Genomic DNA, 27,780 nt, shown 5'->3' with positions numbered 1-27,780 from the left:
TGTACCTGTAGTAACCACCGCGTGAGGTTTACGCAACTTGTGCGACCAACGCATCTCTTCAAACACCGGCGACCAACTAACACACGTTTTAGCCTTTCTTTTTATATATATAGATTTTTATTTTTCACACTTCACTATAATATTAAAACGAAATGCAGATTTTCGTTGCTTTTGAAATTTCACATGGAACAACTAAAGACTCTCCTGTACTAAAAAATGTCATAGTACCTCTAAATCGCGGGTTCCCTCAGAAACCCCTCCCCCTCTCGGCGGGCCTGGTGATGTGCTATACTTGATATCATTCGCTATAATATTTTTTATTGATAAGCAGGTTGTTTAATTAAACACCAAGCAATTAGACGGAAGTATATCCGCATCACCTTAAATATGAGTGCCACTGCACACGTATAAACAAATGAAAAAAATTGCAATAAAATAGTATTGCGACTATAAACTGAGATATAACCTATCCTATATTTTAAGTTAGATCAAACTACACACGGGGTGAAAAACAAATTCAAAATCGGTTCGGTAGTTTAGGAGTCCATTGGCATCAAACCTGTGACACGTGTTTTTTATACCTTTCATGATAATGAAATGGTATATTAATTTCGTCACGAAACCGAAAATTGTAAGTCCTTAAAGGATGATAGATAGACCCACCATTAAGTATACCGAAATAATCAGGTTGAAGAGCTGAGTTGATTTAGCCATGTCCGTCTGTCCTTCTGTCTGTTTGTATGCAAACTAATCCCTCAATTTTTGAGATATCTTGATAACATTTGGGGAGAGGGTGTATTTGGGTGTCCGATTAGACATTTGTCGGAACCGACCGGATCGGACCACTATAGCATATATCCTCCATACAACCGATTTTTCAGAAAAAGAGGATTTTTGTAATATCTTACCCAATTTAACAGATTGAAGCTTCAAACTTCACCATATACTTTCGTATATTCCACATATTGTTGCCTGAACAAATTGATGAGATCGATTCAGATAAGGAACTTTTCGTAATTACTGCCCTATTTTAAGAGCTAGAGGCTTCAAATTTCAACGAATGCTTACGTATATAGGATATATTGTTGTCTGAAAAAATCATAAATATCGGTGGTATATATAGTATATATATGGTGGTATATATAGTATATATATATAGTATATATATATATATTTTCGCAAATTTTAGCCCCATTTTAACAGATAGAAGCTTCAAGTTTCACCGAATACTTACGTATATAACATATATTGTTGTCTGAAAAAATCATAGAGATCGGTTGTATATATAGTATATATCTCATACAACCGATTGTTCAGATTAGAAACTTTTCGCAATTTCTACCCTATTTTAACAGCTATAAGCTTCAAATTTCACCGATTGCTTACGTATATAGCATATATTGTTGTCTGAAAAAATCATAGAGATCGGTTATATTATAGTATATATCTCATACAACCGATTGTTCAGATAAGAAACTTTTCGCAATTTCTACCCAATTTTAACAGCTGTAAGCTTCAAATTTCACCGATTGCTTACGTATATAGCATATTTTGTTGTCTGAAAAAATCATAGAGATCGGATGTATATATAGTATATATCTCATACAACCGATTGTTCAGATAAGAAACGTTTCGCAATTTCTACCCCATTTTAACAGCTATAAGCTTCAAATTTCACCGATTGCTTACGTAGTATATAGTATGTATTGTTGTGTCAAAAAATCATAGAGATCGGTTATATATATAATATATATATGATGGTATATATAGTATATATATATATAGTATATATATATTTCGGCCCCATTTTAACAGCTAGAAGCTTCAAATTTCACCAAATTTCATCAAATAGTTACGTTTACGTCATATATTTTTAAAATACGTGATTCGTAGTCATAGTTTTTACATGCAGACCACAAAAAACGTGAAGCTTTGCATCCTCACAGAGATTACCTACCTATTTTTATACTCAGTTGAGCAGAGCTCACAGAGTATATTAACTTTGATTGCATAACGGTTGGTTGTACAGGTATAAAGGAATCGAGATAGATATAGACTTCCATATATCAAAATCATCAGTATCGAAAAAAAATTCGATTGAGCCATGTCCGTCCGTCTGTCCGTTAACACGATAACTTGAGTAAATTTTGAGGTATCTTGATAAAATTTGGTATGTAGGTTCCTGGGCACTCATCTCAGATCGATATTTAAAATGAACGATATCGGACAATAACCACGCCCACTTTTTCGATATCGAAAATATCGAAAATCGAAAAAGTGCGATAATTTATTACCAAATACGCATTAAGCGATGAAACTTGGTAGGTGAGTTGAGCTTATGACGCAGAATAGAAAACTAGTAAAACTTTGGACAATGGGCGTGGCACCGCCCACTTTTAAATGAAGGTAATTTAGAAGTTTTGCAAGCTGTAATTTGGCAGTCGTTGAAGATATCATGATGAAGTTTTGCAGGAACGTTCCTCTTATTACTTTATGTCTGCTTAATAAAAATTAGCAAAATCGGAGAACGACCACGTCCACTTTTTAAAAAAAAATTTTTTTAAATTCAAATTTTAAAAGAAAAGTTAATATCTTTACAGCATATAAGTAAATTATGCCAAAATTTAACTCCAGTAATGATATGGTGCAACAAAATACAAAAATAAAAGAAAATTTCAAAATGGGGGTGGCTTCGCCCTTTTTCATTTAATTTGTCTAGGATGCTTTTAATGCCATAAGTCGAACAAAAATTAACCAATCATTGTGAAATTTGGTAGAGACTTAGCTCCTAGGACGATAACTGTTTTCTGTGAAAAAGGGCGAAATCGGTTGAAGCCACGCACAGTTTTTATACACAGTCGACCGTCTGTCCTTCCGCTCGGCCTTTAATTCGATAACTTGAGCAAAAACCGATATATCTTTACTAAACTCAGTTCACGTACTTATCTGAACTCACTTTGTATTGGTGTTAAAAATGGCCGAAATCCGACTATGACCACGCCCACTTTTTCGATATCGAAAATTACGAAAAATGAAAAAAATGCCATAATTATATACCAAATACGAAAAAAGGAACGAAACATGGTAATTGTATTGGCCTATTGACGCAAAATATAACTTTAGAAAAAACTTGGTAAAATGGGTGTGACACCTACCATATTAAGTTGAATAAAATGAAAAAGTTTTGCAGGGCGAAATCAAAAGCCCTTGGAATCTTGGAAGGAATACTGTACGTGGTATTACATATATAAATAAATTAGCGGTACCCGACAGATGATGTTCTGGTACACACTGGTCCACATTTTGGTAGATATCTCGAAAACGCCTTCACATATACAACTAAGGGCCACTCCCTTTTAAAACCCTCATTAATACCTTTAATTTGATACCCATATCGTACAAACGCATTCTAGAGTCACCCCTGGTCCACGTTTATGGCGATATCTCGAAAAGGCGTCCACATATAGAACTAAGGCCCACTCCTTTTTAAAATACTCATTAACACCTTTCATTTGATACCCATATCGTACGAAAAAATTCTAGAGTCACCCCTGGCCCACCTTTATGGCGATATTTCGAAAAGGTGTCCACCTATAGAACTAAGGTCCACGCCTTTTTAAAATACTCATTAACACCTTTCATTTGATACCCATATCGTACAAACAAATTCTAGAGTCACCCCTGGTCCACCTTTATGGCGATATTTCGAAAAGGCATCCACCTATAGAACTAATGTCCACGCCCTTTTAAGATACTCATTAACAACTTTCATTTGATACCCATATCGTACAAACAAATTCTAGAGTCACCCCTGGTCCACGTTTATGGCGATATCTCGAAAAGGCGTCCACACATAGAACTAAGGCCCACTCCTTTTTAAAATACTCATTAACACCTTTCATTTGATACCCATATCGTACAAACAAATTCTAGAGTCGCCCCTGGTCCACCTTTATGGCGATATTTCGAAAAGGCGTCCACCTATAGAACTAAGGCCCACGCCCTTTTAAAATACCCATTAACACCTTTCATTTGATACTCATATTTTACAAACGCATTCTAGAGTCGCCCCTGGTCCACCTTTATGGCGATATTCCGAAAAGGCGTCCACCTATAGAACTAAGGCCCACTCCCTTTTAAAATACTCATTAACACCTTTCATTTGAAACCCATATCGTACAAACAAATTCTAGAGTCACCCCTGGTCCACCTTTATGGCGATATTTCGAAAAGGCGTCCACCTATAGAACTAACGCCCACTCCTTTTTAAAATACTCATTAACACCTTTCATTTGATACCATATCGTACAAACAAATTCTAGAGTCGCCCCTGGTCCACCTTTATGGCGATATTTCGAAAAGGCGTCCATCTATGGAACTAAGGCCCACGTCCTTTTAAGATACTCATTAACACCTTTCATTTGATACCCATATCGTACAAACAAATTCTAGAGTCACCCCTGGTCCACGTTTATGGCGATATCTCGAAAAGGCATCCACCTATAGAACTAAGGCCTACGCCCTTTTATAATACTCATTAACACCTTTCATTTGATACCCATATCGTACAAACAAATTCTAGAGTCACCCCTGGTCCATCTTTATGGCGATATCTCGAAACGGCGTCCATCTGTAGAACTAAGGCCCATTCCCTTTTAAAATAGTCATTACCACCTTTCTTTTGATACCCATATCGTACAAAATAAATTCTAGAGTCACCCTTGGTCCACCTTTATGGCGATATCTCGAAAAGGCGTCCACCTATAGAACTTAGGCCCACTCCCTTTTAAAATTATCATTAACACATTTCATTTGATACCCATATCGTACAGACAAATTCTAGAGTCAGGCCTGGTCCACCTTTATGGCGATATCCCTAAATGGCGTCCATCTATAGAACTATGGCCCACTTCCTCTTAAAATACTCTTTAATACCTTCCATTTGATACACATGTCATACAAACACATTCCAGGGTTACCCTTGGTTCTTTTTACAACATGGTGATTTTCCCTTACTTTGTCTCCACATCTCTCAACTGAGTATGTAATGTTCGATTACACCCGAACTTAGCCTTCCTTACTTGTTTATTTTATATTTATCTTAAAAATCGTTTAGATATGTTCAAATTTCACCAAATGCTTACGTGTATAGAATATATTGTTGTCTGAGAAAATCATAGATACCTGTGGTATATATAGTATATATCCCATACAACCGATTGTTCAGATAAGAAACTTTGCGCAATTTCTTCCCCATTTTAACAGCTAGAAGCTTCAAATTTCACCAAATGCTTACGTATATAGCATATATCGTTGTCTGAAAAAATCATAGAGATCGGTGGTATATATATTATATACCCGATATAAACGCTAATTTTTGCCCCCTTTTTACGGCTAGAAGCTTCAAAATTCATCAAATTTCATCAAATAGTTACGTTTACGTCATATATTGTTGAAATACGTGATTCGTAGTCATAGGTTTTACACGCAGACCACAAGAAACCTGAAACTTTGCATCCTCACACAAAGTACCTACCTGTTTTTATACCTTTCATGAAAATGAAATGGTATATTAATTTCGTCACGAAACCGAAAATTGTAAGTTCTTAAAGGAAGATAGATAGACCCACCATTAAGTATACCGAAATAATCAGGTTGAAGAGCTGAGTTGATTTAGCCATGTCCGTCTGTCCGTCTGTCTCTTTGTATGCAAACTAGTCCCTCAATTTTTGAGATATCTTGATAAAATTTGGTGAGCGGGTGTATTTGGGTGTCCGATTAGACATTTGTCGGAACCGACCGGATCGGACCACTATAGCATATATCCTCCATACAACCGATTTTTCAGAAAAAGAGGATTTTTGTAATATCTTACCCAATTTAACAGATTGAAGCTTCAAACTTCACCATATACTTTCGTATATTCCACATATTGTTGCCTGAAAAAATTGATGAGATCGGTCGTATATATAGTATATATCCCCCACAACCGATTGTTCAGATAAGGAACTTTTCGTAATTACTGCCCTATTTTAAGAGCTAGAGGCTTCAAATTTCAACGAATGCTTACGTATATAGCATATATTGTTGTCTGAAAAAATCATAAAGATCGGTGGTATATATAGTATATATATGGTGGTATATATAGTATATATATACAGTATATATATATATTTTCGCAAATTTTAGCCCCATTTTAACAGCTAGAAGCTTCAAATTTCACCCAAGACTTACGTATATAGCATATATTGTTGTCTGAAAAAATCATAGAGATCGGTTGTATATATAGTATATATCTAATACAACCGATTGTTCAGATAAGAAACTTTTCGCAATTTTACCCCATTTTAACAGCTATAAGCTTCAAATTTCACCGATTGCTTACGTATATAGCATATATTGTTGTCTGAAAAAATCATAGAGATCGGTTGTATATATAGTATATATCTCATACAACCGATTGTTCAGATAAGAATCTTTTCGCAATTTCTACCCCATTTTAACAGCTATAAGCTTCAAATTTCACCGATTGCTTACGTATATAGCATATATTGTTGTCTGTAAAAATCATAGAGATCGGTTGTATATATAGTATATATCTCATACAACCGATTGTTCAGATAAGAAACTTTTCGCAATTTCTACCCCATTTTAACAGCTATAAGCTTCAAATTTCACCGATTGCTTACGTATACAGAATATATTGTTGTCTGAAAAATCATAGAGATCGGTTGTATATATAGTATATATCTCATACAACCGATTGTTCAGATAAGAAACTTTTCGCAATTTCTACCCCATTTTAACAGTTATAAGCTTCAAATTTCACCGATTGCTTACGTATATAGTATGTATTGTTGTCTGAAAAAATTATAGAGATCGGTGGTATATATATTATATACTTGATATAAACTGTCATTTTTGCCCCTTTTTTACGGCTAGAAGCTTCAAAATTCATCAAATTTCATCAGATAGTTACGTTTACGTCATATATTTTTAAAATACGTGATTCGTAGTCATAGTTTTTACATGCAGACCACAAAAAACGTGAAGCTTTGCATCCTCACACAGAGTACCTACCTATTTTTATACTCAGTTGAGCAGAGCTCACAGAGTATATTAACTTTGATTGCATAACGGTTGGTTGTACAGGTATAAAGGAATCGAGATAGATATAGACTTCCATATATCAAAATCATCAGTATCGAAAAAAAAATTCGATTGAGCCATGTCCGTCCGTCCGTCCGTCCGTCTGCCCGTTAACACGATAACTTGAGTAAATTTTGAAGTATCTTGATGAAATTTGGTATGTAGGTTCCTGGGTGCTCATCTCAGATCGCTATTTAAAATGAACGATATCGGACAATAACCACGCCCACTTTTTCGATATCGAAAATTTCGAAAAATCGAAAAAGTGCGATAATTCAATACCAAATACGCATTAAGCGATGAAACTTGGTAGGTGAGTTGAGTTTATGACGCAGAGTAGAAAACTAGTAAAATTTTGGACAATGGGCGTGGCATCGCCCACTTTTAAATGAAGGTAATTTAGAAGTTTTGCAAGCTGTAATTTGGCAGTCGTTGAAGATTTCATGATGAAGTTTGGCAGGAACGTTACTCTTATTACTTTATGTCTGCTTAATAAAAATTAGCAAAATCGGAGAACGACCACGCCCACTTTTTAAAAAAAAATTTTTTTAAATTCAAATTTTAAAAGAAAAGTTAATATCTTTACAGCATATAAGTAAATTATGCCAAAATTCAACTGCAGTAATGATATGGTGCAACAAAATACAAAAATAAAAGAAAATTTCAAAATGGGCGTGGCTCCGCCCTTTTTCATTTAATTTGTCTAGGATGCTTTTAATGCCATAAGTCGAACACAAATTAACCAATCATTGTGAAATTTGGTAGAGGCTTAGCTCCTAGGACGATAACAGTTTTCTGTGAAAAAGGGCGAAATCGGTTGAAGCCACGCCCAGTTTTTATACACAGTCGACCGTCTGTCCTTTTGCTCGGCCTTTAACACGATAACTTGAGCAAAAATCGATATATCTTTACTAAACTCAGTTCACGTACTTATCTGAACTCACTTTGTATTGGTGTAAAAAATGGCCGAAATCCGACTATGCCCACGCCCACTTTTTCGATATCGAAAATTACGAAAAATGAAAAAAATGTCATAATTATATACCAAATACGAAAAAAAGAACGAAACATGGTAATTGTATTGGTCTATTGACGCAAAATATAACTTTAGAAAAAACTTGGTAAAATGGGTGTGACACCTACCATATTAAGTAGAATAAAATGTAAAAGTTTTGCAGGGCGAAATCAAAAGCCCTTGGAATCTTGGAAGGAATACTCTACGTGGTATTACATATATAAATAAATTAGCGGTACCCGACAGATGATGTTCTGGTACACACTGGTCCTTATTTTGGTAGATATCTCGAAAACGCCTTCACATATACAACTAAGGGCCACTCCCTTTTAAAACCCTCATTAATACCTTTAATTTGATACCCATATCGTACAAACGCATTCTAGAGTCACCCCTGGTCCACGTTTATGGCGATATCTCGAAAAGGCGTAAACATATAGAACTAAGGCCCACTCCTTTTTAAAATACTCATTAACACCTTTCATTTGATACCCATATCGTACGAAAAAATTCTAGAGTCACCCCTGGCCCACCTTTATGGCGATATTTCGAAAAGGCGTCCACCTATAGAACTAAGGTCCACGCCCTTTTAAAATACTCATTAACACCTTTCATTTGATACCCATATCGTACAAACAAATTCTAGAGTCACCCCTGGTCCACGTTTATGGCGATATCTCGAAAAGGCGTCCACAAATAGAACTAAGGCCCACTCCTTTTTAAAATACTCATTAACACCTTTCATTTGATACCCATATCGTACAAACAGATTCTAGAGTCGCCCCTGGTGCACCTTTATGGCGATATTTCGAAAAGGCGTCCACCCATAGAACTAAGGTCCACGCCCTTTTAAGATACTCATTAACACCTTTCATTTGATACCCATATCGTACAAACAGATTCTAGAGTCGCCCCTGGTCCACCTTTATGGCGATATTTCGAAAAGGCGTCCACCCATAGAACTAAGGCCCACGCCCTTTTAAAATACTCATTAACACCTTTCATTTGATACCCATATTGTACAAACGCATTCTAGAGTCACCCCTGGTCCACTTTTATAACGATATTCCGAAAAGGCGTCCACCTATAGAACTAAGGCCCACTCCCTTTTAAAACACTTATTAACACCTTTCGTTTGATACCCATATTGTACAAACGCATTCTACAGTCAACCCTGGTCCACTTTTATAACGATATTCCGAAAAGGCGTCCACCTATAGAACTAAGACCCACTCCCTTTTAAAATACTCATTAACACCTTTCATTTGATACCCATATCGTACAAACAAATTCTAGAGTCACCCCTGGTCCACCTTTATGGCGATATCTCGAAAAGGCGTCCACAAGAACTAAGGCCCACTCCTTTTTAAAATACTCATTAACACCTTTCATTTGATACCCATATCGTACAAACAGATTCTAGAGTCGCCCCTGGTCCACCTTTATGGCGATATTTCGAAAAGCGTCCACCTATGGAACTAAGGCCCACGTCCTTTTAAGATACTCATTAACACCTTTCATTTGATACCCATATCGTACAAACAGATTCTAGAGTCACCCCTGGTCCACCTTTATGGCGATATTTCGAAAAGGCGTCCACCCATAGAACTAAGGCCCACGCCCTTTTAAAATACTCATTAACACCTTTCATTTGATACCCATATTGTACAAACGCATTCTAGAGTCACCCCTGGTTCACTTTTATAACGATATTCCGAAAAGGCGTCCACCTATAGAACTAAGGCCCACTCCCTTTTAAAACTCTTATTAACACCTTTCGTTTGATACCCATATCGTACAAACAAATTCTAGAGTCCCCCCTGGTCCATCTTTATGGCGATATCTCGAAACGGCGTCCATCTATAGAACTAAGGCTCATTCCCTTTTAAAATAGTCATTACCACCTTTCATTTGATACCCATATCGTACAAAGTAAATTCTAGAGTCACCCTTGGTCCACCTTTATGGCGATATCTCGAAAAGGCGTCCACCTATAGAACTTAGGCCCACTCCCTTTTAAAATTATCATTAACACATTTCATTTGATACCCATATCGTACAAACAAATTCTAGAGTCAGGCCTGCTCCACCTTTATGGCGATATCCCTAAATGGCGTCCATCTATAGAACTATGGCGCACTTCCTCTTAAAATACTCTTTAATACCTTCCATTTGATACACATGTTATACAAACACATTCCAGGGTTACCCTTGGTTCTTTTTACAACATGGTGATTTTCCCTTACTTTGTCTCCACAGCTCTCAACTGAGTATGTAATGTTTGGTTACACCCGAACTTAGCCTTCCTTACTTGTTTATTTTATATTTATCTTAAAAATCGTTTAGATATGTTCAAATTTCACCAAATGCTTACGTGTATAGCATATATTGTTGTCTGAGAAAATCATAGATACCGGTGGTATATATAGTATATATCCCATACAACCGATTGTTCAGATAAGAAACTTTGCGCAATTTCTTCCCCATTTTAACAGCTAGAAGCTTCAAATTTCACCAAATGCTTACGTATATAGCATATATTGTTGTCTGAAAAAATCATAGAGATCGGTGGTATATATATTATATACCCGATATAAACTCTAATTTTTGCCCCCTTTTTACGGCTAGAAGCTTCAAAATTCATTAAATTTCATCAAATAGTTACGTTTACGTCATATATTGTTGAAATACGTGATTCGTAGTCATAGTTTTTACACGCAGACCACAAAAAACCTGCAACTTTGCATCCTCACACAAAGTACCTACCTGTTTTTTTTATTATATATTTATCTTAAAAATCGTTAAGGTATGTAGATCTGTTCACTATATATTTCTTATCTTATACATCCGATTATTCGGAGATTACGAACGGGATAAGATTGTTGTTCAGCCCCATTCATGAGAGGTATGAAGTCTTCGGCACAGCCGAAGACAGTCCCGTTCTTACTTGTTATATACTAAGATTTAATATATTGTTTTGAACTTCGCTTTGCAAATAGAAATGAAAATAGTCGTCACAAAACTGATTCTCAATTCTTTCAGTTGCAGCTCAGCTCATTCTCAATTTCTTCTCTCTCATATAGTTGCCACACTTGACGGTTTCGAACAAAACTTGTAGTATAAATGTTTGACACAACATTTTAAATAGAGAACTTGAGAGTTATAGAAAAGTAAAGAATCAAATCGCAGGAAGGTAATTCACCACTGGAGTAACTTTACATGTAATTCGGCAAGTTTAATTTTCGTAACATTATAAGTTGAAACGATTCCAAAACAACTCAAACTTTATGTTGTCGGAAACATCAACGTTAAAAAACGGTGTTTTTTATTATCTTATTAGATACGTTCGCGTGAGTGAAAACTTGCAAAATGTTACTAACATTGGAAAAATTGTGTTCGTTCACTTTTGCAACAATAGGGCGCAATTTTGCATATCGCTTGGACGAGAAGTTACAAAATTGTACCCGATAAATAGGTGTCCTGGTATCTCATAATTTTTTGCACAGTAAATTCAAAAAGGGTTTTTCCTTTTGTATTGATAACTAAAAAACTAGTTTTTTGTTAAATTACAAGATAGCCGGTCAATTATGTGTTCAACAGCAGTATAAATAGGCTTTTTGACCATTATTTGCTTAGTGCAAAGCTAAATTAAACTCCACTATTTCGGCTCAACGTTTCGCTAAGCACCTTAGCTTCTTCAGGAGCAAAACGGAATTTATTTAGTAATTTTTATCACAAACAAGTAATTTTATCGCAACAACAATGTACATGAAAGAAAGTTATTAAAAGAAATTTCGGTTAGAATTAAGCAAACAGATTGTTTAGTAAGAAACTTACATATATAGTAGATTACATTAGGCGTCACAAATTGCACAATTTTAGTATAAACTAACTAAGTTATGAATGAAAATTAAAAGTATAAAAATGGTACTAGTAATATGTAGTACATTTGCCATTAAACTGGACTTTGATGGTCAAACATAATTGGCATGTTTCGTTTACATATGTACGTATGTATGAAAGGATGTGTTCAGTGAATACCTAAGAATGTGAAAATGTAAACAAAAACTTTATAATATCGCGAGTTAATATCGACCTCAAGGCGTAACAATAATTATTGTATCATTATTATTGTTATAATATATTTTTTCTTAATTGAAAAAATTTTAAATTAGAATAGAAGAAAGAAAAAATTTAGACAACTGCCAAAGCTCGTTGTATAGATCCATTTCGGGAACTGCTAAATTCCTTCATCGGCAACGATTAGGCGCCGCTGCTATAACCATTCAGCCATCACAGCGGTTTTTTGTTTGTCTTCATTATTCCTACTTCAATTCTGGTTCTTGCCAATTGATATTCACAGCACTGCGACATCTGTTACATCTGGGTATTCGAATCAAAGAACATGAGTCGGATATAAATAAAAAGAAAAATAATACAGCACTATCGCAACACACAACGGAAAGCGGACACTCTGTTGATCTACGTAAAGTGAGAATATTGGACAAGGAAAGGCGGGAAAAAGTGAGATACACAACAGAAAGCTTAAGAATTATGTCAAATAGAGAGAGAACTGTTAAAAGAAAGGAAAATTAAAAAATATAAAATGAACTATAACAAGTAAGGAAGGCTAAGTTCGGCTGTAACCGAACATTACATACTCAGCTGAAAGCTTTGGAGACAAAATAAGGGCAAATCAGTATTTAGCAAAATTAAGCTAGGGTAACCCTGGAATGTGTTTGTATGACATGGGTTTCAAAAGGAAGGTATTAATGAGTATTTTAAAAGGGAGTGGGCCATAGTTCTATAGGTGGACGCCATTTCAGGATATCGCCATAAAGGTGGACCAGGGGTGTGTTTGTACGATATGAGTATCAAATTAAAGGTGTTAATGATTAGTTAAAACGTAGTGGGCCTTAGTGCAATAGGTGGACGCCTTTTCGAGATATCGCCATAAAGGTGGACCAGGGTTGACTCTAGAATGTGTTTGTACGATATGGGTATCAAATTAAAGGTATTAATGAGGGTTTTAAAAGCGAGTGGCCCTTAGTTGTATATGTGAAGGCGTTTTCGAGATATCGACCAAAATGTGGACCAGGGTGACCAAGAACATCATCTGTCGGGTACCGTTAATTTATTTATATATGTAATACCAGGAACAGTATTCTTGCCAAGATTCCAAAGGCGTTTGATTTCGCCCTGCTGAACTTTTTCGTTTTCTTCTACATAATATGGTAGGTGTCACACCCATTTTACAAAGTTTTTTCTAAAGTTATATTTTGCGTCAATAAACCAATCCAATTACCATGTTTCATCTCTTTTTTCATATTTGGTATAGAATTATGGCATTTTTTTTTCATTTTTCGTAATTTTCGATATAGAAAAAGTGGGCGTGGTCGTAGTTGGATTTCGGCCATTTTTTATACCAAGATAAAGTGAGTTCAGATAAATACGTGAACTAAGTTTAGTAAAGATATGTCGATTTTTTCTCAATTTATCGTGTTACCGGCCAAGCTGGAGGACAGACGGACGACTGTGTATAAAAACTGGGCGTGGCTTCAACCGATTTCGCCCATTTTCACAGAAAACAGTTAGCGTCATAAATTCTATGCCCCTACCAAATTTCAAAAGTATTGATAAATTTGTGTTCGATTTATGGCATTAAAATATTCTAGACGAATTAAATGAAAAAGGGCGGAGCCACGCCCATTTTGAAATTCTCTTCTAGTTTTGTATTTTGTTGCACCATATCATTTCTGGAGTTGAATGTTGACATAATTTACTTATATACTGTAAAGATATTAAATTTTTTGTTAAAACTTCACTTTAAAAAAAAATAATTTTTAAAAGTGGGCGTGTTTGTAATCCGATTTTGCTTTTTCCTTAGCACACATATAGTAATAGGAGTACCGTTCCTGCCAAATTTCGTCATGATATCTTCAACGACTCCCAAATTACAGCTTGCAAAACTTTTAAATTACCTTGTTTTAAAAGTTATCGGTGCCACGCCTACTGTCCAAAATTTTACTAGTTTTCTATTCTGTCTCATATGCTCAACCCACCTACCAAGTTTCATCGCTTTATCCGTCTTTGGTAATGAATTATCGCACTTTTTCGGTTTTTCGAAATTTTCGATATCGAAAAAGTGGGCGTGGTTATGGTCCGATTTCGTTCATTTTAAATAGCGATCTGAGACGGGTGCCCAGGAACCTACATACCATATTTTATCAGGATACCTCAAAACTTACACAAGTTATCGTGTTTACGGACGGAGGACGGACGGACGGGCGGACATGGCTAAATGAATTTCTTTTTTCGCCCAGATCATTTTGATATATAGAAGTCTATATCTATCTCGATTAGTTTATGCCGTTATGGATTACCGTTATGCGAACAAAGTTAATATACTCTGTGAGCTCTGCTCAGCTGAGTATAAAAAGAGTATTATTTATATACCTCTCTTGTACCTTATTCTTTTTTGTTTGTTTTACTGTACCTTTTTTATAACTTTGTTGAAGTTTGATTTGAAATAAATGTGAAAACTTAAATTGCTCTTTTTGCAGCAGGTTTTGGAATTTCTTGAAGAAATTTAGCTCTTTCTAGCCCTGTTTTTTAGATTCTAGCCCCAAAGGAATTTTTCTCTGGCAACACTGATCTTGATATGTTATCAGAATGCAGTAAATGTTACTAGTAGTGTTTATGTCCAAATTAAATACAATTTTCTTACGAATCACTTATTTCAATTAAATATCCTAAATCGCTATAGGTAGCGCTCTCCGACATCTTTGCAAGATCTTAGAGGAGCTCTTTGAAAATATGGACTTCAAAGCTGATTTTTATTTACGCCTATTGGTATGAAAATAATATTTTGATCTTTTGCGTGAAAATCTGCATATAATCCTTTTGTTATCTGGTTTTATTTTCCAGCTAACACTTTAACCCACAAGAGAGTTCATACCAAGTAAAACAAACTCAACTAACTCAAATGCATTCAATAAACAAAAAGATATCGAATTCACTTTCTAGAAAATTGCAGTAAAGAATACGACGAAATTTATTGAAGGATAAATGAATTCAATACTTAAATTCAAGTGAAAGTAGACAACATTCGGAGTTCGATCTAAGCCATATAGCACACATACATATTTATGTTCATTTATGTATGAGAGTATAGAGGAATATTTAAAAGTGTAGGTTGTTTCGTCACATCGCAACCCCATTAAATTTATGGCTTCCTTTTCACACAACATTACAAAGCACACTTGACATTGACTGATGGTAAACAAAACAAACTACGCTCTATATAAACAAATTTGTATTCTTAGAATTGTAATCAATACAATTTGAATAAACAAAGTTAACTATGCCACATTGTAATGCTTTTATATAAAGGAGATGCGCTTTTTTTGGATGTGGGAGTTGAGTGCATTAAATCACTATGAATGTCATTGCTAATGAAAATCCTTCCTTAACAGAAGCGTTGTTGTTATTATTATTTGATTATAAAAATTATATTAAGAAGCACATTAAAATAATAAACAATTAGCTGGATATTATGAAATATCCCTGCTTACTATCACAACTTGAAAAAATAATCAAATTACGGCTTTAAGTAAAGTATAAAAGCATAAATTTAATTTGCTGTCGGCCATGGCGTATGAGCAACTTGACTTGACATGCAAACATCTTCACGGGCGGCGCACCCTTGACAACAACCCAGCTTAGGGTGGGTACGTGGTGTGCAAACAATACTTAGAACATAACAGCGGTATTAACGCTCTAATTACTAAAGTAAAGCCGTGATAAAAATGAGTTAAAAGCTGTCCTCAATAGCAACTTTAACTGGCAGTTGAAGGCGTTGTTGGTCGCATATACATAGATATGTCGCTTTTCCTTTGTAACTTTAAATTCATTTTGAGGTGCAGTTTTGCAATGTTTTTTGCAAACTAGATTATATTCATGTTCTGCCATGGCAACCATAATAAATGATTGGTCAATGTGCGTGCATACAAGAGAGCATGTGAGTGGGGATCTTTTCACATATAAACATGCCTAGGAAGGTGAAACATAGAGCAGTACATAAAAACTATTTGCTCATGTCCTAGTAATCCACTTTTATTTGCTTCTTTTCCAATAATAAACGATATGAGAAAATTTATAGTTTCGGCGAAATTGAAATTGAAAACTTCAAATTGTATTACTGTAGTTTAATTTGTATATATGTATACCTGTGTGTACATTGAGGTATGAATGCAAAGTTTTATTAACCCATTTTCAATTTAACGTTTGAGTAATGCACGCGAAAATGGGAGGAAATTTAACAATTTGTTGATCAAAACTCTTAAAACTAAAAATTGGAAACAAATTTAAAGTTTGTTTTACAAATGTTGAAAATTACATTCATAGATATGCATATGAGGAGTTCCAAACCAAAACGCAAAAAATACAGCCTTACCTTTTTGATGGGTAAACATCGTTGCTCACGATATAAGAGAATCCTAAACGTAAGCTCAAAGTGCAAGTATAACGGTAATGGTAAGTGAAAGAGTAGTCTTTATAAGTGGTACGCTTTCATGCATGCGTTGTATGTACTACGTAGTGTATACTACTGTACGGAGCACAAGAGAATGTGTTAGCATAAGAAATAAAAAATGAGAGCGTAAGAGAAGACACAAAAAGCATGCATGTGCTCGAACAGATGTAAACCCTGCTGTTTTGTTGAAAATAAATGGCCAGAGCAAACATGACCAAATGAGTGACTTTTATTACTGAAACACAAAACGTTTACAAAAACAAAGGGTTGGGTATTAAGGTTTAAGTTGAAATTTGTTTCCTTTCAGGGGTTTGTTGCTTGTAACATTTTTGTACGTTATAAAAAAAATGAAATTAAATTATATTAAATAAAATTAAATAAAATTAAATTAAATTAAATTAAATTAAATTAAATTAAATAAAATTAAATAAAATTAAATTAAATTAAATAAAATTATATTATATTAAATTAAATTAAATTAAATTAATAAATAATTTTGTAGGGCCAAGTATTTTAGTTAAACTGTTTGTTGTTTTATTTGGAGCTTTTCGGCCGGTTTATCTCAATAAAATCTACTTTTTCATTTCATTCAACGCGTCATTGGTGATTTGATTGAAAACGTATCATTCTTGATGATGCTACGGCTTTTTTGTGCCAGTTGGTTTTTATATTGTTATCTGGGGAATTGTGAATCTCCACATTTAAGAAATCTAATTTCCTGGACTTTTCTGTTTCGAGGGTGAATTGAATTTTCGTATGTTGTCCATTGAATGTATTTAGAATTTCTTCCACGTCTTAACTACAGCGAGCATATCATCTACATATTTGGTTATGTATTTCATATGTACGTCTTTGGATCTCTACCGATACACCTGGCAATTACCACAATTAAAGACGTGAAGAAATGACCAATTCTCCAAACACAAACCAAAATACCCAAAACCCAGTTTCTTAAAATCTTAGAATTCTGTTTGAGAGAAAATAATTACTTTTTATACGATGAAACTTACTACCAACAAATTTATGGCATGCCAATGGGCAATCCCTTGTCAGCGACTATAGCTGACATAGTTTGAGATAAAATTATAGACGACAGCCTCACGGAACTGAGATCCAAAGACGTACATATCAAATACATAACCAAATATGTAGATGATATCGCTCATTTACTTCAATAGTGTCATAACTCAAAAAACACAATTTTCCAGGAGAGCCATTCAAAGATTTTAACTACCATATGTTGCGCATATAAAGGAATATTTTCATTTGTATAGCGCATAGTAAATTTTTAACGGATCACAAAGATTTTTTTATACAACATAGATCATATTATTGGGCACGTTTATATGTTATTAACTCAAAAGTCATGTTTTTTTAGTTATGGCACTATTGAAGTAAATGAGCGATATGTTCGCTATAGTTAAGATTAAAGACGTGGAAGAAATTCTAACGCCTGACGGAAAGTAAACATACAGCAAATTTTGACGAAACAAAAGTATTAGACGTGGAGAACAGAACCAGAAGAAGGATGACATTACAAGGGTTGCGCATACAGCAACAAATACATACAGCGATGAACTTCAGAGAAGACGTCGACAGCATTAACTGCGCTTATGCTACAGCGATCACAGTGAATGCAAAAGATTGACGAATAAAGACGTGCTGCGCGGTTTGACTTCTTTAAAAAAATGTATCTGTTTGTTATGTGTATATATGTTTATATGTGTCCAAAAACTAGACGAATTTAATTTTGTGAATAATGTAAGTTTAGTGAAATGTAAAATCAGTTTTATATGTAACATATTAATATGCCTGTATTTAATAACTTTGTTTTTCGTATTTTCTAAAAAATATATTAGAGTCCTGGTGAAGACGCGAATATATGCGTCGAAATGCTTTGATTGAAATGAAAAAGTAGATTTTATTGAGATAAACCGGCCGAAAAGCTACAAATTAAATTAAATTAAATTAAAAATTTAATTAAAATAAAATAAATTTAATTAAATTAAATTAATTTTAAATTAAATTAAATTAAACTAAACCAAATAAAAGAAAATATAGCAAAATATAATAAAATATAATAAATTAAAATAAAATAAAATAAAATAAAAGAGGGTAAAATAAAATTGGTTAAAACAAAATAAAACAAAATAAAATATAATAAAAAAAATAAATAAATGTAAGGCGCGATAACCTCCGAAGAGATTTAAGGCAGAGCTTCTCTTCCAATTTGCGTCGTGCTCCTCTTATTTGTATCTACAAATTGGCTGGATGGGACCAACTTGTATTATGCCGACTCCGAACGGCATCTGCAAGGCAGATAAGTTTTCACTGAGAGCTTTCCATGGCAGAAATACACTTGGAGTGTTTGCCAAAACCTGTTGAAAAAACTTGTTTCAAAAATTTTTGATGTAGCTTTGCCCGGGGCGTGAACCCAGGCGGAGCACGCTGCCATGACACCACGGCGGCCGCTAAACAAAACAAAATAAAAGAAAAAAAATAAAACGACACAAAATAAAACAAAATAAAATGACATAAAATAAAATAAAAAAAAAAACTTAATAAACAAAATTTAATGAAATGAAAATAAAATTTTTTAAAAATTTAACAAAGTAAAAAATCAGAAAATGAAAAGAAACACTATTAAATTAAATTTATTTAATTAAAAGCAATGTAATTAAATTGAGTTAAATTAAATTATAATAAACCAAATAAACTTAAATTCAATTAAAGTAAGTTAATTAAAATGATGTTTTGTCGACTATTTATCCATTTGCTATTGAAATGGTATGAATATGTTTTGGAAAACTTATAGATTTGGTATCGGAGTGTTGGAAATATTTTATCGGCGTATTATCGAAACGTAATTGATTTTGTTGCCAAACATGAATCGAATTGATATCGATTACCAATATATTGTCGGCATGTTATCGATTAGTTATCTTCAAATCATCGGTTTTTTATTAAACACGTATGTACCATTAAAACTTCAATATAAAATTGTTAACACGTTTAAGCGGCTAAGCGCCAATCAATCCTGTGTGCGCTATAACTACGAAACACACTTTATTTATGCGTGATGAGCGTAAAGCACAAAACCTGTCCTCTACTCGAGCTCCAGCAGCATTATTGAATTATTCATTTTTCCAGCATCCAAAGTTTTTATGGACACTCTTAGAAAAGAAAATGTCTGCATGTATCTGACTTTTTAACAAAAAACACATTCCGCTCACAACTTCCTTAGCAAGCACAAAAAAGTGGGTGGGTAGTTAAAAGAGTGTTATGATAGTGAAAGTGTGTCATCTGAACAACATCAATGGAGCCAGATCAATGGTACAATTTACACGCAACAAATACTAAAATGTCAGCAACATATACATAAATATTGGTATGAAAGCGTTAAAAATTAGAGCACCCGCCACCATGGCGCCTTTTGTCTGACTGTGGCGTCCTTTGAAATTTGTGTTAACCAGATATTCGCAGTTATGGAAAAATTGGCGCCAAGCGGCGACATTTCCTTACTACGCGACATTGATTAAGTCAAAGCAAAGAAGAGAGTGGGATATTCGTATTCAGAGGGGACAGACAGCAATAATTTAAAAGCGCCCGGCTGTACTCTATAACACATACATACATAACAATTCAGTCTAAATTACAATAAGTTTTATATTATCTAGGCATTTACATGTACATGCCCTACATGCAAGTGTTCGATATGCAGAAGTTCCAAAGTGATTAAATTAAATGCATGTCCACGATTTACTTTCTCAACTTGTTGCCTTTCCTTATTAAATTTTTATGTCTAGGAAGATGTTGACTATTTGAACAACGCAATACGTCAATTAAATGTGATTTCCTACCTTCAGACACGCAGGCTTATATATAGCCACACTTTGCTAGGGTCATGCCTACATACATACTTATATGTAGTCTGAAAACAAATCTGAACTGTAGGCGCCCAACAGACTGAGACTTCCTGCCGAAATGTGCCAATAAACCACATGACATCGTTTGGAAAAAAACAAATTCCAATAAAATTCTTTATTTTCGCACATCCTTTGATATATATGCACATTTGCCCTTAGTCTTATTACTTGGTTGTTGATGATATCAACATTGCCATTTTATCGCTTCTGTACGGTTATGCTATACATTTTTTGTATAAGAGGTAGCTCGAAATAGTGTCGACCTATATAATAACGTTTATTATGATATTTTCTTGATTAGCATTCAGCCAACATCAAAGAGGAGACCCTGTTATTTTATTCGAAACTTGAGTCAGCTTCATGCTTGTGACTAGCTGCCTAAAACTCAATTAAAAATTTGGAAAAAGGTATGCTTAGCGCATCTCTGAACTTTTTTTTCATCATTTTAAAGCGTACCTACATATGAGAAATGGTTTATTTGAAGGAATCTATAAAATGTGCGAGGCAATTTGTCTTCACTTCATTGGCTCTATAACCACCTAGACAGGTTTTTTCTAATTTTGTTTTCGGGGACCTGAGTTACTTAGGAGTAAATTATACTAGCTGCAGAACTAAACCGCACTTAAAACCGTGCAATTACTGGCATATGATGATGACATTGATATCATCGGCCTAAACACCAGCGCCGTTAGTTCTGCTTACTCCAACTGGAAAAAAAAGCGGTAAAGATGGGTTTGATGGTGAGTAAGGACAAAACAAAGTACCTGTTGTAATCGAGCAAAGAGTCAACGCATATGCGCCTTGGCAACCACGCTACTGTTGGCAGCCATAATTTCGAAATAGCAAAAGACTTCGTTTATTTGGGAACCAGCATCAACACTAGCAACAGCATCAGCTCTGAAATCCAGCGAAGAATCACTCTTGCCAATAAATGCTACCTTGGACTATGTAAGCAATTGAAAAGTGAAGTCCTCTATGGGAAAACGAAAATTATGCTCTACAAGTCACTTATCGTTCCCGTCCTGCTATATGGTGCAGAAGCATGGACCATGACAACATCAGATGAAACGGCTCTGGGAGTGTTCAAGAGAAGAGTTTTTCGAAAGATTTATGCACCGCTACGCGTTGGCGATGGCGAGTACCGAAGAAGATTTAACGATGGGCTGTAGGAGCTCTACGCAGACATCAACATAATCCAGCGAATTAAAACGCAGCGGCTGCGGTGGCTAGGCCATGTTATGCTTATGAAAGATTGCGCTCCGGCCAAGAAAGTTTTTCTATTGGAACCCGCCTATGGAAGCAGAGGTAGAGGGCGGCCCCCTCTGTTGGAAGACCAGGTGGAAAACGATTTAAACTCCCTTGTTGTGACCAATTGGCGCCGATTGGCAGAGAGAAAGAGCGCCTGGCGCGCCTTGTTGGACGACCATAACCACTTAAACGGTTAAGCGGCAATTATGTAAGTAAGTAAGAGGTACTTAGGACACTGTTTTCCGGAAAGTAGGCTGAAGACCAATGTATGCGAAAAATTGGTATAACGGGGAGACTCTTGTACACATCATATACTTGTACCAGAACTATACATTTTATTGGATAACGGTTGTACGTCATAATGACCAGCATCGAAAATGATCTGAATTAGGTCATGCCCGTTTGTTAACACGATAACTTGAGTAAAAATTGAGAATATATTCTAACTAAACCGATGAATTGATGGGACTTGATGACTTTATGAGGGTCTTCTTGTTACTCTATATACTTCAAGTGAAAATTTGCAACATCGGTTAATGACCACGTTTACTTAAAACTTTTTTTAAGTCTAATGTTAAAACAAAAATCAATTTGCCTATTTACGTTACTATGATTATCAAATTACCTTTTTAAAAACTGCTTTCGTCTGGTGTATATATCGATAGCCTGGTAAGCACGACTCATGAATAGCTGAAATATCTTTACGGTATATAATCAAATTAGAGCCGAAGGTGGTAACACTAGTGCTCCTATCCAGTGTAAAGCAATGAATCGTCACTCCTTTTCCAATATATAATAATAATAATCAAATTAAACTGATATTTTACCACAGAAGTGGTACTGTGGAGCAAAGTACGAGAGTTGAAAAAATTTCGAGAACGAGTGTGGCTCCACCTCTTTTAAAATTAATATCTCTTTGATATATTTGATTCCATAAAACAGACAAAAGTTGACCAATCGTAACGAAATTTGGTGAAAGCGTTATTTTGTGACAATAAGTGTTTCTTATAAAAATGGGCGAATTCGCTTGGAAAGCACACCCACTTTTTATACCCAGACTTCTGTCTGTCTTTTCGTCCGTCTGATAACACGACAACTTGAGCAGATATCTGAAAAAAGTTAGTGCACGAGCTTATATGAAAACAATAGAAAGTGGCATCGGAAAAGGTCGTTATCAGTTTTTTCGATACCAAAAATTTCGAAAAATTAAAACACTTGTACAATACATCAAAAAATATTCAAAGAAATGATGAAACTTGTCGAGTGGATTGAGTTTAGAAGCAAAATAGAAATTTAGTAAAACTTTGGAAATTGGCAGTGCCACAGTTAGTAAAAGGAAGTTTAAAAGTGTTCAAAGCCATTAATCATTGGCTTGATATAATTTTGCAACTTGGCAGAAGGGTGAGTCTTAGCATTTCATCTAGTTTAGGCGAAATCAGTAGGCGATCACTTTAACTTTTTTAAATTAAGTTGATTAAAGTTTAATCTTAAACATATTTTAGTCACGTAACTATTTTATCAGAAGGGAGATGGTAGGGCAAAGTAAGAAAATTCAATAAATAAATAAATTTTAAATACTCATTATTAATGCCATAAGTGGACAAACATTGGTCAATTCTAAGAAATTTGATAACAACATTGCTTTTAAGATAGAAACTCGTTTATAGCCTTTCACGAAAGACGATATTTACATATATATGTTAAAGTATTATATTTAAAATACTTGATATATGTAGATAATTTTTTATATATTCAATCAAATTAAGTTATATTTATTGCAGCACCTTGTATATCTATTTGAGAAACAAAATTGGGAAAGACACGTTGATTTTAATCCACATCTTATCTTCCTATCCTTTGCTTTTGTAAATACTTTTCATTTCTGTCAGCACATGCGAAAATATTTAGCATATAACATTATAAATGACCTCTTTCATAAGTAATTGCTAGAATGTACATAAATATTTCACCCACTGCCGACAAATTCCTACTTATTTTTATTTTATGTCATTTACATGACGCCATTAATAGCGTTCTTGGAAGCCAGGAAGTGACATCCCTTTTGCACTAAAGTCTCAAATTACCTACATGTTTTAAATAATATGCTATTACTATGCATGTTCAGGAAGTCTCTATTTGGTAGAACTTACGAACAAACGTATTACGCAATTTAGCTTATAGAAACATGTGAAAGTCAAACACTTAAGATAACCTTCAGTGTAGAAAATGAAAAAATAGTCCCGTCATAAATATATACAGATATATATTTTTATCAACCATAAAGTAAAGTTCTGTAAAGTTATAGAAAATAAAGCTGATTTTGTTAAGCTGTCTACACGAAATGTTATCCATTCACTCAGTCCGTTCGACGTTCAATTATGTGCCGATTTAAGCTGAACTCTATAAAAAAAAAAATTTCGAGTTGATCATTTCAACTGAAGTAGAATGGTGAAATCAATTACTTGTTTCATTATAGTCGTCTTATTTCACCACTGATTCAACATTAATAGTGCTAAAAACTGTTTAGTGTAAATGCACCGTAATTCGACCAAATCGCTATTAAGGCGCGATAACCTAAGAAAAGATTTTAGGCGGAGCTTCCGTTCCAATTTGCGTCGTGCTCTTTTTAATTTTTCAAACAAATTGGCGGAACGAAAGGGTACTTCAGGGAGGAAACCCCCAATTGTAATTGTATTAACAATAAAAACACTCCCGAAGGTTTTTTGGAGTGTTATCGATGTTGATGGTTCTTTTCCGGATATAGATCCAGTACATTCCTGTAACAAAGCACCATTAAGGTACTGACCCGACCATCTCGGAACGATTAACATGACCATATTAAACCTTCAAGGGCACCCCGCCACCACCCCCTAGTTCCATGAGTAACTTGGGATCTCCAGAGCCTTGCCGGCTAAGTATGTGTATGATACATTCATATTTGTAACATAATCCCCCTCTCGTAGGTGAGGCTGACAATTGGGTTGCGGAAGCTCTGAAGCTATAAAGCTTTGTACTGCGCTTATCAACCCCTTGAACGCCTGGTACTCGGTGCTTTCATATAGCATAGAAGATAGTTAACCCAGTGATTCCTTTAAAAATATATCGAAAAAATTGATGCTTTTGACAAGAGGGTGACGATAATTAAGAGCAATTTCTAAATTTAGACATTGTTGACTATATTTTCCCTTATGGTGGCTTATAAAATAATATCCGAGAAAAAATTCATCGACATTGCATTCATATGTTATTGTGATTGTTGTTGTATAAATTAACTTTTACTTTACAGCCAATCCACCAAAGCAGCTTGCATGTTGGCACTGTAGTTCTGAGACAATTGGTGCCGAAGACTTTTGCGATATCACATTCGATGAGGATAACATACCCAGACAGGAAATGATGAAGGAACATAATATTAGTGTTTTACGCAATTGCACTAGCACAACACATTCGGATCATGAGAGACCTGTTTGTCGTAAGACTGTTGAAAAGAGTGAGGTTTTTTCTTAATTAATTATTAAACAAATATGAAGAATGTATTAATATACACGCACACCTCTATTTTATCTAGTCAATGGCAAAACGATTACAAAACGTTTCTGTTACTACACTAACAAATCCGATTCATTGGAACATTGCATGGAAGAACCAACCGAGAATAATGTTGAACGAATATTTTGTCAAGATTGTCTCACTGATCAGTGTAATGGCGTTGGTCAACAGTTAGCTACATGGCTGAGTCAGCTGCTGCCTATAGTTTTAGCTAAATTGGTGCGTTCTTAAATTTGGATAATTCCAAAAACTTGGAGAATCGCTTAAATTTGAGCTCATTGCAGTTCGTATTTAAGAAACAAAAAAGAGACATGCTATATTATTTTATTTTTCAAAATATTACTTAAGTTATGCACCTCTCATTTGATACTCATTTTATAAAAATAAAAAAAAATACTACCAAGTCTGTTATAGTTTTCAGTATTTTCAGCATAATTTTAGCTTTAATATTTATTGTTAATAGTCGTTAGTGTAATTTTAAAATAAGCATTGCACTGTAGTTAGTCGTTATTAAAAAAAAAAACGTTCTACTTTCGTTGTTACTAATTTAAAAGACTTCACATACATTAACTAATAATTTATATATTTACTTATTAATTCTTAAATTACTTTAAGTGGTCGTTTATTATTTAGAACCAGAAATTTAAGTAGGTTTAATGTTTTGTTTTTAAAATTTTGATATTTCTGATAAACTTCAATTATTTTGGAACGTTGGTTGTTCTGTGTCTATTTTGGTTTGGAAACAAATAAGTTAATTTAGTTGTCATCTTCAGTGATAACTCATTTCAAGCCAAAATTGACAAGGGCAACAAAAAATTATTCCAAAATAAATCATTGATTCAATACAATTGGCACGCAGAACAAAAAAGTTATATGTACATGTGACCAGTCCTATTTATCTTAATGTAATTCGATCTGCTGAATCAAAATCTGAGTCTGTTAAGAAAATTTCAAATAAAATGATAAAAACTTTTTCAAATTGTTAGTAGTCGCAGGGGATTGCATTTTGAAGTACCTGAATAACATCGTTTTTTCATCTATCAAATAGTTTAAATTTGCATGCTTTTTGATTTGAAAAATATGGCCGAATTTCTTTCTGCATTTTGATGAAAAATCAAGCAAGTTTTAAATTTTTTTTATTCTTCCCCCTGCAGATATCTAGAAATTTCTCCACTCTTGACCAATCTTAGCGCCAATTAAGTAAGTAAGTACTTAATCAATCTAAGTTGTTCTACTGCCGTCTATAGCAAAATTGCCCTATCTCTCGTCAAATAGTATTGACTTTTTGCTCAGATATGGCATTTTCGAATAAAATTCTGAAATAGAGCATTTTTTACAAGTTTTCTGAGGTATAACGTTTTCCAAACGGCAGCCAATATGTGGTGATTCCAACCAGAACTCGATATTTTAAGTAAAAGAAGTTTTCAAATTTTAGCAGAATAATTTTCACTACAGTAGACCAAAAATATTTGTTGTGATTGCATAAAAACCAAATTATAAAAGAAATACATGCATACATACATTCAAAGTACAGAGATATCGAATTTAATAAAAACAATAACTTAGCACACAAATAAATTCCCATTAATATAAAGTTCTTCCTTTAATTTAAGCAGTATTATAAAATGTATTAAGTTATACCTGAAAAATTAAATGTAAAATGCATAGCCGTTGTTCATGAAATAATTAGTCTGAAGATTTAATTCTTCCATTGTTAACGATTTAATACCTACACAAACATAAATGCATACCTATACACACTCAAACCACACGTTGTTTTCATCTCAGATCTCGTACTTTTTAACTGTAAAAATTATATGTATGATGAAATGAATAGTCCGCCGATTTCGGATATCTGTAAAATAAAGTTCATAAAATTATAGAGGAAAAAAAGAAAGTGTCCAACGGTTTTTGATTAATCGAGTAGCTTCCTACATTTGCTTGATGACTTTTTCCTTGGCCAGGTCGGTCAAAACAATCCAACAAACTGCTGTCCAAATAAGTAATATAGGTATCTACATCTTTTTTTTCAAAAATTTCATATTTAGATAAGCGAAACCGTCGTGCAAAAATACTTTCCAAGTTACAAAAAGATATTGAGTTATTACTTACTTAATTGGCGCTTAACCGTCTAAACGGTTATGGCCGTCCAACAAGGCGCGCCAGTTGCTCCTTCGCTCCGCCAACCGGCGCCAGATGGTCACACCAAGGAAGTTTAAATCGTTTTCACCTAGTCCTTCCAACGGAGCGGGGGCCGCCCTCCACCCCTGCTTCCATAGGCGGGTTCCGATAGAAAAACTTTCTTGGCCGGAGCATCATCTTTCATTCGCATAACAATAGCGCAGCCGCTGCGTTTTAAT

The 27,780-nt window shown here is 34.4% G+C and overlaps 1 protein-coding gene across 1 annotated transcript in view; it reads left to right on the top strand.

Annotated features, from left to right (window-relative positions):
- twit (target of wit) overlaps window positions 1–27,263 on the top strand; it is a 41,309-nt gene extending 14,046 nt beyond the window's left edge. Inside the window, exons 2-3 of the mRNA XM_067769826.1 lie at window positions 25,158–25,361; window positions 25,440–27,263. Of these exons, the coding sequence (XP_067625927.1) occupies window positions 25,158–25,361; window positions 25,440–25,651 (416 nt within the window). The 3' untranslated portion in view covers window positions 25,652–27,263. The remainder of the gene's footprint in view (window positions 1–25,157; window positions 25,362–25,439) is intronic.
- The last annotated feature ends 517 nt before the right edge of the window (window positions 27,264–27,780 follow it).

This window comes from Eurosta solidaginis, chromosome 2 (assembly GCF_040869045.1).
Source record: "Eurosta solidaginis isolate ZX-2024a chromosome 2, ASM4086904v1, whole genome shotgun sequence".
Lineage (NCBI taxonomy): Eukaryota > Metazoa > Arthropoda > Insecta > Diptera > Tephritidae > Eurosta > Eurosta solidaginis.
The sequence above is the reverse complement of the archived record's forward strand: the minus strand, read 5'-3'. Positions and strand labels throughout refer to the sequence as shown.